The sequence below is a fragment of the Acipenser ruthenus genome, chromosome 24 (assembly GCF_902713425.1).
Source record: "Acipenser ruthenus chromosome 24, fAciRut3.2 maternal haplotype, whole genome shotgun sequence".
Classification (NCBI taxonomy): domain Eukaryota; kingdom Metazoa; phylum Chordata; class Actinopteri; order Acipenseriformes; family Acipenseridae; genus Acipenser; species Acipenser ruthenus.
In genome coordinates, this window is record NC_081212.1 from 27339892 (window position 1) to 27353080 (window position 13189).

At 42.8% G+C, this 13189-nt stretch overlaps 1 protein-coding gene across 2 annotated transcripts in view; it reads left to right on the top strand.

The window, feature by feature from the left end:
* The window catches only part of LOC117429049 (coronin-2B), a 43891-nt gene that overhangs the window by 27157 nt on the left and 3545 nt on the right, over positions 1–13189 (top strand). For both annotated transcript variants that reach the window (XM_058999071.1, XM_058999072.1), the window contains exons 3-11: positions 5525–5641; positions 7769–7918; positions 8832–8996; positions 9293–9409; positions 10006–10110; positions 10343–10439; positions 10762–10874; positions 12319–12409; positions 13044–13183. In XM_058999071.1, coding sequence (XP_058855054.1) covers positions 5525–5641; positions 7769–7918; positions 8832–8996; positions 9293–9409; positions 10006–10110; positions 10343–10439; positions 10762–10874; positions 12319–12409; positions 13044–13183 — 1095 coding nt within the window. The remainder of the gene's footprint in view (positions 1–5524; positions 5642–7768; positions 7919–8831; positions 8997–9292; positions 9410–10005; positions 10111–10342; positions 10440–10761; positions 10875–12318; positions 12410–13043; positions 13184–13189) is intronic.

Genomic DNA, 13189 nt, shown 5'->3' on the forward strand with positions numbered 1-13189 from the left:
GCAAAGTGGAATAAATAGTGGAGCAAAAATAGGGAGTTGACACAGTAGGAGGTTCTTACAGGCGGATTCCTTTTGCTTCAAGGAAGAACGCAAGACCATCGTCTGGCGTACAAGCTGTCGAAACTCACCTAACTGGCCCTCTCACGTCTGCTCAATGCAGTTTCTGTTCTAAATTACTTCATGGCCCAGTTAGTCATGTGTGTAATTTAATGAACTACATTTAGCAGTAAATAGACAACAACAATAACAAAAAGAAATGCTGCTGTCACAAAGCTGACACACTTTATTACAGATTCGCTGGCTGCTGAATTGAGTTGAGTAAACAGCAACTGAGTTAAGTGCTCTTTCCTTTTATTTTACCCTTGGTCTGCAGGGGTTTTTTAATTTTTTAATTTTTTTTTTAAACTAAGAATTTCGATGACTAGCAAGCCAAACTAAAATCGAATGTATATTGTAATCTAAAGACAGTCAGATACAAAATAGTATTTTGAGGGTAGTTGAAGGAATGTGTAAAAACAAGGATTTTGCCTCATGTTTCCCTGAGAAGTTTGTGTTGTTTGACTGTACATTGTTCTCTGACTCGGTATGACGTGTGACCCGAGCATGGCTGCATGTGTAAGCATCACCGTATGTATTGACACTAGACTGTGTGCTAGTGAAATAATGTAAAAGATCCTGGCAAAAACAGAAATACTGTCATTATATTTGTTGCAAATCCTCAGATTCAGCAGCTACTAGTAATTCTTCAGAGCAATCTCGTGTTAACAGCTCTAACCTCTGAATGTATGAAGGAATGATTCTAAGATACAGACTGTTAGATTCAGGGCTTCTCATTTTCCACAGGCCATATGGTCCCTCAAAGAGACACCAGAAATGGGTCATTTTATGTTGCCAAATGGCATTGCTAGGGAGTGAGATAAGATGGATTCATTTCACAAGCGGCCAATGTGAAATAGCAGGACAGAATGTAATGTCTGCTGAGTCTGTTTCACATCGTCACGATAATTAAAATCCAGCCTGAAACGTATCTGTAATGGCTGTCATGCTTATAGAGTGATTATCCTACCCTACCCTACCCTACCCTACCCTACCCAACGTTAAGCATTTCTGAAAAATTGTGCTTTTTTAAACATCCTTTTTGTTTCTATGAATGATAAATCCATTTGTAAATAATTTTGAATGAATGAATGTTTGCAGATGCTAATCTGTGTAAGCACTCCTCTGCTTTTGACAGAGAGCCCGGCAGCTTTAAGGTCATGTACTCCAGTGCTTGTCCTTGTGCCACAGTGCAGTCCATAGAACATTTCTACAATCTATTTCACATTCCTAGGACTGGGCATACTGGCATTCCCACCAAACTAATGCAGCATCAGCATTTTCTCTCTTCATCCAACTTACAGCCAGATCCAGAAATTGATAGAAAACCTACCACAATGTCTAGTAGTAAATGCAACCACCAGCCATCGTAGTTTTAAAATACCCCGCTACATAATACATAATCATATTAATCTAGTCTAGTTTTATTTGTCTGTCTGTCTAAATTGCATTTGAATAAGTTATTTTAAAAAGTAAAACAAAAACAAAAAAACAGAACAAACAAACATTAAATACGACACACATGCTCGGTTGAGACCAGAAAATCACGAATTCTATTCTGCAATAAGGAATGACCCCTGCTCCCTTCAGTGGCATAGGATCCAACACTCTCTGTGCATGGACAACAATTCCACCGATACATCCTTCAGCTCCCTGCCTCTGAGCATTGCATAAGGGGCTCGCGTGACCACGGTAAGGGCAGTGAGTGACAGGGTGCCAGACACTCTCAGGACGTCCTTCTCCAATCCAGCGGCATCCTCACTCTGCAAGTGTAATCATATTGAATGATTATGGGATTAATAACAGTCATGTCTGTCTCTGCTCACTGCTTCTCCACTGCCCCTAACCGCTCTGGCAGTGTTAGGTTAATGTCTCTGGGGCTGTTGTCAAATTATATAATATCATCCAATTGATTTCACAGCATTCCATGTGAGTGACTCAAGACCTTGGATAGGAGCAAGAACATATGTTTCAAATGCACTGTTGTTCTTTTCACATAAATGAATACAAAAAATAACACCGTATAGTAAACGTATCTTGTGGACAGTAGGTGTCTATTCTCTCATTCAAGAATGGACTCTCATGTTAGTTTATCCTATATGGTATATGGTATTGTGTCCAACAAGAAGCATCTGATTTTCAAAACAGATGACTTGAGAGCCAGTTTGGTTCCTCTTGGCGTGGGTTATACTGTAACGCTATTGTCGTCACCCAGAAGCTAGCATGTCTATAGAGTCTACATCGTACTGCGGTGGACTCTTCTAATGAAGTATAATACAAACCAGGGCTGGAAATATTACACAACACTTGGATCCATTCCTGGTTTTTACTATGAGTTTAATAAGACACACCTGAGCTTGTTACCTAGACACCATGCAGTTAAACAAGCTTGTGGTAAAACCTGGAATGGGTGAAGCTGCTATGCAATAGAAGTCTTATTTCCATCCCTGAAAATCTGTTGTATCAATCAAAAACAACCAGTCAACATAAAAATATGCAGCCTTAAAAATATCTATCTGATGAAAATATAATGCATTGTTTATTGATTTGTTTTGTTTATACAGCCGCTGGACTATTTGTTTTGTTTGTGCTGTTTATCCAAATCTAAAAGTTGAGTGCTGTGTGTGGCATGTAGCTCCCTCTAGGGGATGTATGTGAAACAGCAAAGAGGACTGCAGGCTGCTAATATATTTAAATGACCAGGCAGCCAGTGTGTGGGCTCATCTACCCAACACACTACCCTAGGCACGATGTCTATTTATCAAATTGCAGACAGTAACTGTAAAGACTTAGTAAGTCCAACGTGCATATCATAATCACCAGAACATAGGCACAGACACAAAAACAAATACAAAAATCATTAAAAAATAAAAACAAGCCTTCCTGTTAATGTTTAATATGAATGCTGGACACAGGATCCATTCCCCAGGACAGGCTGCTTCTCACACATGCATTACTAAGAGTCTATTCCTGTCCTCCAGCAAGAAGCTGCGATGCATCCTTGGAGGAAATGAGTCTATCGGAGCTGTCTGCTTTAGCTTGAAGCCATTCCCTATCCGCTTTCTCTAACAGACACAGGCTCCTGAATAGACACGGATTGTGTGCTTACACAGTATCTGTCTGTATACACTGCGGCTGAATCATTGAGACCAAAAAACATACTGGGGCAATGCCTGTACTCATGTGCGTATCTGACACAACACTACATTGTTTCAAGCAATTACATTTTTTAAATGAAATTAATATCTCAAAAATACTTGGAATGCACATATACAGTATGATTATTCATCTAAATGCTTCAATTGTGAAAATGTGTTTTTAAAAAACAATGAGGCACATTCTCAGATTTAGGGAGACTGAGGAAGAAGCAATGTCGCTGTTTCAGTTTTTTCTTATGGTCACTGCTGCAGTATTGCTATGCTGTTGCGTGGATGTTAGATCGTGTGAACCTTGCTGTCCCCTACTGTATAACTTGTAAATGGGGTTGGAGATTGGAGGTTATCTCGAGTGTAATCCCTGCTTTACCTCCTCTTGGGATGGAAGCAAAACAAGCTCCCGATCGCTCCCTCTTCACACAGAGGAAAGGTTGAGCAGGGACTCCGCGGGCTCTGTGTGTATTTCTGAAAACACTTCAGGGAGCTGCTCTGATACTAAACTGTAAACTGAAATGCTACAGTAACTGGCACTTTAAACAGTCCATTTACAGTAGCAGTGTTTATTCCTTTAAGTGCCTGTCATTGCCCATTTGATGCTGTAAAGTTGCACCATGCAATGTTGCAGACAAGGGCTAATTGGTTCTCGTTTGAACCCGAACTGGTCTTGATGTGGACCTCTAGTTCGTCCGAATGCCTTCTATGCTGTGCATTACCGTTGTACCTGCAGATCTTGGGGAGTTCCTGGTATCACAGGTTTCTGCCTCAATATCTTTGATAGCGTTTGTGCCACCCTTCTCCCGAAGCACTTCACTTCAGATTGCAATTCAAACCTTCTCTGTAGAGTGGCAGACTGTTAACGAACTGGTTGCTACGGCGATATCCTGTGGGGATGCTGAGAGTCCTCCTGTGGCTCCTCACACCTGCAGTCGATGTACGATGATTGTGTTTTTAATCAGAGGTAGATCAAGGCTGTACAGATAGAGACAGCACAGACTGGGCCTGGGACCTGGGACTTTACCAGGGAGGAGGCACAGAACATGTTCCCAAAAGTATCTATCTGTCTACAGAGTGAGAATTCAAAAACAGAAAACAGCTCTATATCCAAGGAGAACCAGGATCCAACAGGAAACTCGTCAATCACTAGAGATACTTAATGAAGAAGAAAAGGAATTGATAAAACTCACTTGTCAAGAACTAATTTATCAACCTGCACAATTACTCAGTGGGCTTGGCATTCATCTCGGGCCCACTGCAGTCTATCAGTCTAAAATAATTACCACTACAAAATACTATACAGCAATGTAATGCAGCAGCAAGAATCTATGAAACTCACTTCTGTCCCTGAGTAGATGTTGTGAGCTTGTACATTATTTATATTTTAGAAGCAGAAAATCCTCTTTAGTGCTTTTAAATGGGGAATATTAAACCTGGTGGATATAAACAGATAGCTCACCATTAAAAAATCAATATTACAGTGCTGACCTGTTCAATTACAGACAGCTTTCTTGTGCAGCAATCACGATATTAGAAAGGAGAATCGAAGTAGGCTAACAGTCGGACAGAAGCACAGAGGATGATCTTTGCTGTGCTTGCGCTGACAGCAGTGTGCTGTGGAAGGTTTCTAACAGACAGTTAATGTAGACAGCAGGGCTACACTCGAGGCCAGTAGATGAATTGCTATCAAATATTCATCCGATCATGACCTAGTTTGCGTGACTGACCGACAGAAGATAACACTGCTCCTCACTGTGGTTAATCATGGCTCTATTTCCTAGAGTTCCTTTTATTATCTCAGTGTTTCCTTCCCCAACATTATTGAACATTTCCACATTGTTTCCCACATTTTATTTGTAGTGAATGATTTGTGGTATTACTGGCTGTGGTACAGTATCATTTGTTATAACTGAAGTGTGCTATAATTGTAAGAACTGTGGTAATATTTACCTTTATAAGCCCTAGAATAGAAGCAGAAGCTTTGGATGAGCTGAGCTGACACAAAGACTTATTAGGGCTGATTGAAATCAATATTAACTCAATACTGGAGTATCACAAGCAGGCCACATATTCAGAAGCAACCAGTGAGAAAGCACACTTAAGTGATCATGAACCCTTGAGTGTTCTTTCTGAATAAGGCTCTTGGTGAGACATCAGTAAGGTTCAGTCTGCTGCTGTGAGCCATGTAAATATAGATTGAAAAACCTGGGTGTTGATGTGCGCTGTCGACACACTCTGAGCTGCGTGACGCTGAGCTGGTTTTTCTGTGTTTCTCTCAGACTGGACGGATTGACCCTCATTACCCGAAAGTGTGCGGGCATCAGGGGAACGTCCTGGACATCAAGTGGAACCCCTTCATCGACAACATCATCGCTTCCTGTTCAGAGGACACTTCGGTGAGTAGCTGCACACTGCTAGTGGTCATTTTCCAAACCACCTGACTTCAGAAATTCAGCTTTCAGAAGCAGACCCAGTGCTCGAAAAAACACATGTTTGTAGGGTAGTTAAGTAAGCCTGGTAAATAGTGATCTAAGCAGAGACAAAAGAACAAAACAGCACACAGCCAATAGGATATTAAACTGGTAGGAGATGCAATACTAAGAGCACTTAGGCTGTGTGGTCCAGTGGTTAAAGAAATGGGCTTGTAACCAGCAGGTCCCTGGTTCAAATCCCACCTCAGCCACTGACTCATTGTATGTCTCTGAGCAAGTCACTTAACCTCCTTGTGCTCCGTCTTTCGGGTGAGACGTAATTGTAAGTGACTCTGCAGCTGATGCATAGTTCACACACCCTAGCCTCTGTAAGTCGCCTTGGATAAAGGCGTCTGCTAAATAAACTAATAATAATAATAATAATAATACTTCTGTGTGTAACCCTTCCAGCAATAAGAAATAGGATATAAATGAAACGCCCATGTTTAGTTACTGCAGCAACCTTCTCTGCCAGTCTTTAGCAATGGGATGAAGTCTCTATCCTGAGTTTACAAGCTCTTAACCCAGATGCAGAGAAAATGCCTTTGAAAAGAGAACGCACTGTGCTCCAGCTGAAACCAGTGTGCTAAAAATAACTGAAACGGAAACAGGGAAGTTAATCACTGATAGCTTTTGAATGATCTAAACAGGCTACCGATTGACAATAGAGTTGTAAAAGTATAAAGGGTGCCAAACGGAGTCCTGTTGCAGACAATAACGACTGGGATCATAATTAACAAAGCTCTTATTTGTGGTGATTTGGATGAACATACTTCAGGTTAGATCTGTACTGAAGAGAGTTGCGGGTGTTGATTTGAATGCAGGGCCAGATACAGTAATAACGCCTGCACTGTCAATACAAACACACGTCGATTTTCACTCTGTTTCAAGTTTGGTTGTGTCGTATTCTCCCCTGATCTTTTCACCCCTGATCAGGGTATGAAAATCAAGTTTGAATATTTTGTGAAGCTTTTGTTTTCGCTGTTCTATACGCTGAGAGCATTTGCATTAAGAGACTGCAGCAGTGAGTGGGCTGCACAGAGATTCATCTGCATCTCTCATTGCTGACTGGCTGGATCCAGTTTATGTGCATTGTTCAGGATGTCATTTTCTTGTGCTGTTGCTGCAACTTTCTTTTTATAGCATGGATATTGTATAACCGGCACAGCTGGTCACAACAGCGCTTTGTTTTCCAGTCAGCCTCAGTGACTCGATTCTTCTTAGGAATGTCTGACCTCACTTTGTGTTGTGTTATTGGAGGGACACTACAGCTTCATAAAGGGTGGTATTTAAAATCGGCAGGCTGCTTAAGGGAAATACAGTCAGGGGAATACTGAAGCATGGTAAAGGCACTGGATCTAGCGCCCGTCCAGTAGAGCTGATCATTCAGACACATTAAGAGTTTGCAAGCGACAAACTATCACACTTTACCACAATTCATCCACTATATTACTGTACCCCTATTATAAAATATGACCATAACCCCACAATGGTTTTCGACGGCTTCATTCAAAACCAGTCCATTTAGAAGCTTCAGTATGTACAGTACGCAGCCAAAACCAGCTCTCCCACCACCCTGGGTGAGCCATGCAGAGGCTTTCCCCAAGCCGGAGGCACTCTTCAGGGCCACAGTTTAAACCTTCACCATGGAGGCATGGTTCCAAAACCCAGCAAGAAAACTTCACCAGAGGCTCAACAAAGCGCATATGTACTAGCACCTATCCCTTCTTTATGAATGGGGTTTGTGCTGCTGGAGCTGTGAAGGGGTGTGAATGCGCTTTTGCACCCTCACTCTGTGTGTTGTCATTGTGAGAGGCAGCATGGTGCGACAGAACAAAGCAAGCTATCTGAAATCTGCTGTGCGTGCGTGTGCGTGTGCGTGCTCTACAACATCAGAGGCTGTTATTCCGCACATCTGCCTGCCTGACTGCTCGTACCGGTAACGTGTGGCTTGGCTGCTCCGCCATGACCGTTAGCAACAGGCCCAGTCTGTGTTAATGAGCGAGCAGGATGCAGTCTCCGGCTCACCGGGCTCTGGTTGTCTTTTCCGAGGTGAGGATATGGGAGATCCCGGAGGGGGGGCTGAAGCGGAACATGACGGAAGCGGTTCTCGAGCTGTACGGACACAGCCGGCGCGTAGGTCTGATCGAGTGGCATCCTACCGGCAACAACATCCTGTTCAGCGCCGGGTACGATTACAAGGTAACAGCACTGGCTGGGGGCGCAACTTCATTTCGTCACTGATACATGTATTTTGAACAGTCCCTGGTCATCCTGGAGGCTCTCGTTAGCCAAAAAGGTTGGACAAATTGAGAAAACACTTGGCCCAAACCAACGCAAACAACAGAAACCATGAGAGCATTGGGGCCGGCTTCCAGCAACAGTGCAAAATAGACATTGTAACCACTATGTATATGATTAATGACTTGGAAAAGTTAACATTGGGAAAGGATGGTGAGGTCAGCGCATTCAGTGAGACAAATTAACAATTTTCTAATGTAATGATTCATAACTTCAAGCATATAAGGGCTTTTTGTTTTAATAACTGAGCTCATCGACGTAGGTTTAGTAGAATATATTTTTTAAAAAAGCGATTGTGTTACAGACAGCTATTTGAATTTTCTTATGCCACCCTAAACTAACTGCAGAAAAGAGGCTTGCAGGGAAATGTGGTTCCTGGTATTGATGTCGTTTGCTTTTACGTTTGGGGTAAATGGTCCCTAATCACAAAACAAGTCTGTTTAAAGGAGTTTTGTTAAGGGCTGTTTTTATTTGTTATAAAACTGTTTTTAAAAGTATATTCTCAGTTTAACCTAAGAGAATGTTTATAAACGCATTTAAAAAATCACTCCTAAAAAAAAAAAACATTCCTTATTAAAACAGTTTTGCGAATTGGGCCTTTTTAGCCAAAACCCTTTGCTGCCCAGTGTCCAAAATATTTTTACATTGAGAAAATATGCACTAAATAGGTATGGGAACATACCCTGGGCAGTAAAGGGTTCAGACCGACTTGTCTCTAAACCGTTTTATTTCATTTTCTTAAATTGAAATCAGGCAGTAACCCGTGCAGTTCTACCCCTTATAGCACAGCACTGACCTTCTCTTCCTGCATCAGATCCTCATCTGGAACCTGGATATCGGTGAGCCTGTTAAGATGATCGACTGCCACTCCGATGTCATCCTCTGCATGTCTTTCAACACAGACGGGAGCTTAGTGGCCACCAGCTGCAAGGACAAGAAGCTCCGGGTGATAGAGCCCCGCTCTGGGAGAGTGTTGCAGGTACCAGCTTCTCCAACACCGATCTGTATGTTACACTGCAAAGAAAAAAACTTTCCATTTTCAATGTGCGAGGGATACCATAGTTAGCTCATTCCTGGATACAGAGGCTCCTCTACATATCAAAACACTTCCACATTCCTATCGAAGTGACCATTGCCGATTTCTGAGTGTACATTTAAATAAGGCTTTGTGGCGTTTGCAGCAGCCACAGAATCATAAGGGATATTCATAGCGCGGTTGCATTCATGCATCAATCGCGTTTTGTGCTTTGTATTGTTTTGTTTTTTTTTCGTCAGGAAGCAAACTGCAAGAACCACAAAGTGAACCGCGTGGTGTTCCTGGGGAACATGAAGAGGCTGCTGACCACGGGGGTGTCCCGGTGGAACACCAGGCAGATCGCACTGTGGGACCAGGTGAGGGGACGTTACTGCAAACCAAGCGGAGACGCTTTCAAAGTGCGCCTTTATTGCAGAGTACCGGCGTGGCGGTTGTGTTGTCTTCAACTGAATATTGTGAACTGTTGTAAAAGTATAGTGTGGAGTGCCATGGTAAATCAGCCACAGGTGGTATGGTACAGCAAAGCAGGGATGAAAATAAGACTCCCGTTGCATCTCCATGTCAAAGGTATTGGATACTGGGCAGCAAAAGGTTAACACAAGCTTGATTAGTGGGTAACAGGCTCAGGTGTGTCTTATTAAACGCATAGTGGATGAAACTGCAATGCAATAAGAGTGTGCCTCTTTCTGTTTGAAACTGAGCTCGGCTGGCTGCCTCTGTTTGAGATGAGAGGCCCAGGACTGAATAGCCGGAGGTGTGATCACAGAACTTCAAGGGAATTTAACTGAGCAAACTGAGAACAAAAGGAACAAAGGGCGCTGTCATCTCTCTGTGTGTCATCTCTAGAGTGAAGTCCTGAATTAGGAGGCTCTTTGAGTCTGTGCTGCTCTCTCTGCACCGCTGTGCTCTTCTAAACATCCCTACCTTCTCCCCCTCTCCCCCCCCTGTGCAGGAGGACCTGTCCATGCCGATGATTGAGGAGGAGATTGACGGGCTGTCAGGGCTGCTGTTCCCCTTTTATGATGCCGACACACACATGCTGTACCTGGCTGGAAAGGTAAAGCTGGGAACCTCGTTAAAGACAGACTATCAACAACAAACCCGACTGCAGACCATTGAACATCGCACTGTGCCAGAGTGCCAGGGAGCTCCAGAGTGGTGTCCTTACTAGAATCACCCAGTAATAAAAAGCATTTAAACATATAGCAAACATTTAAACATATAGCAAAGTGAAGCTCAAAAACCTTGCGCTTCACTTTTGTTTTTTGAATTTGTTTTTTGTTTGTCAGGGCGACGGGAATATCCGCTATTACGAGATGGGCACGGAGAAGCCCTACCTGCAGTACCTGCTGGAGTTCAGGTCCCCCGCGCCACAGAAGGGACTGGGTTTGTGATAGATCCGCTATTATTATATTTTGACAATGCACAGATAGAGAACTTGATTCTGCAGCCAGAGCTCCCTCGTAGCAAGCAGGTGCTCACACCCAGGTGAGGGTCATTGCTGCTGATTTCCTAACAAACAGCCTTTGAATTGGTGTTGATTGCTGCCGGCAGTCAGATTGAAGGAATGGTGCATTAGCCCAGTCGACACTGATGATCCTGACCTGGGGGTGTCCGCTTGCTGCAGAGGAAGGCTCAGTTAGGAAGCTGGTGTAATTGGCCTGGGCAGCGCCACTTGAAGGTTCTTATAGGAGTTTCCCCTGTGCAGGTGTAATGCCGAAGCACGGGCTGGACGTGTCGGCCTGTGAGGTGTTCCGCTTCTACAAACTCTTCACTCTGAAGGGGCTCATCGAGCCCGTCTCCATGATCGTGCCAAGAAGGGTGAGTCCACACAGGGGCGCCGGGAATGGGCTTTATGGCCCCTTGTGTCTTAAATAAGCATGTACCGGTAATGGGCTGCGGTAGTTCTTTTCTATTATGAAAAGCTGGATTCACACGTTAATCCTGGACTGCCTTACCTAAGGTAACATTGATCAGTCCTAATCGGGGTCTGTGAAACCAGCCAGGACTGTTGTAATGAATGTTTGTTTTTTGAATAGCATTTATAATGAAAGTGTGTTGAAGAGGAGTGCAAGTCTCATCAAAGTCCAAATCACCAGGCAAGTTCAGCAAGGCAGCCCTTTATAATGGGCTTCCTGTAAGAGTAGCACAGCACAGCACACACATTTTACATATTAATGTAAGCGTGCGCCTAATGAAACGCACAATAATTACCGCTATGTCTCATGTTGTGCCTAAGCAAACAGACTACTCGGTGCAGGAACTGGACTAACAAGGGCTGCACGCTTTGATCAATATCTTGTTCTTGTGCATAGATTATGAAATGATTTATTCCACTGGGAGTCGGGACTTCATTACATATTCAGATCCCGAAGAGCCTGGTTATTGTTATTGAAAAAAAAAAAAAAAAAGCAGTTTTCTTCTCGTCAAATCTCCAGAAGGCTCAAGCAGCCTTGTAGCTGTCAGTCAGTAAGCAGACAGAATGTGCGTTTATATTAGAGTAAGCGCCCCAGATAAATAACACGCCACCCGCTGATTCAAGGTTGAGAAAGAGAGCTCTCTAGATTGTCTTTGCTCCTACCACTTACAGTATTGTCACTCCTGGTATTGTCTTCTGTATTACCACTTAAGAATAACAGGGATTTAAGCAGCACTCAACCCTTTTAAGCTTATTGATCTGACAGCTTATTTCTAATGGAAATCGAGGCAAGGTGTGCTACAATCTCCCACTGCTGATACTGGTGTCTGTGGGGTCTGAGGATAAACAGCCCTGACTTCATTTTTTTCTTTTTTTCATTTTCATAAGTAGGTACAGGGATTTTAAAACATGTTAGGGATGCATTCTCAAAGTTATTTACTCTACATCATTCATGCAATTTGTTTTGGAAAGGTGGGTTGGGGGAATGCCAATCCTAAAACAAATACATTTTTAAAAATGTACTTAAAAAAAAAAAACAGAGCCTGTTAAAAACCATAATCGATATGTTTGAATTGTTTATATCTGGTTTGGTAAGTTTTATTTTTGTATTGGGGTTTTTTTATTTATTTTTCTGTTTCTGAGGAGGAAAAAAAAGCTATTGATTTTGGAGTAAAGAGCTTTGATAATCCAGCCCGCGTTCTATAATGTTTGCAAGTTTCAGTCATGATGGGCAAGAAAGCACCAATCTGACAGTCTTTGATCGAGGGCAGATGTGGGTGTTTCCACATCTAAGACTGCACAAGTGAATGATCCAAGCTGTGTGATTTGTTTCTGGTTTATTTTTAGTCAGAAACTTACCAAGAGGACATCTATCCGATGACGCCAGGCATGGAGCCAGCTCTCTCAGCCGGTGAATGGCTGAGTGGGATCAACAGAGGTAGATGTGTGACGAGAATATTTCCCTAATATCACTGTGAATCGCCATTCTGTAACGGCACTCGCAGATCACAGAGCAGCAGCAGCGCTTGTGTTGCCACTGTCTGTAAACATCCGCTGAAAACAAAACACAAGGCATGCTGATTAAAAGCCAAAAGTGAGAATTATGTCATTAGATCATAAAATATGGATTGATCTTCTGTTTCAGCTGCATTGGCAGGCAGGCTGATACCTAATATAAAATAAACACTGTACTATATTCATACGTTTTCTTCCAGTGTGGCTATCAAGATGAAAAAAAATCCAAAGGAGATTTTCATTAGGAGATACCACAAAAAGAAAACTAATCCTGTATGTAGACAACATGTTAATACAGGAAACTAAGGTGCAGTGCTTCGCGGCTCCCAGGAGGGGGTGCTGTGGAACAGGAGCTCAATCTATTTAATGAATAGGAGACTGTAGTTCTAATTGGCTACAGCTCCTGGTATTTGGCTTGCAAGATACTTCTGCAAATGTGCAGTGTGTAAACTGGGTATCAATACGAAAGGGTGTGACTTTTTTTTTTTTAAAGCTGTATATAAACGCATATATTCTTAAACAGCAATGTGACCCAATGTGCTTTTTGACTTGTGCAGATCCTGTATTGATGTCGCTGAAGGAGGGCTACAAGAAGCCGTCCAACTTAGTTTTCAAAGCGCCTGTTAAAGAAAAGAGGAGCGTGGTGGTAAATGGAATCGACCTACTGGAAAACGTGCCACCGAGGACAGAGAATGAGGTGGGT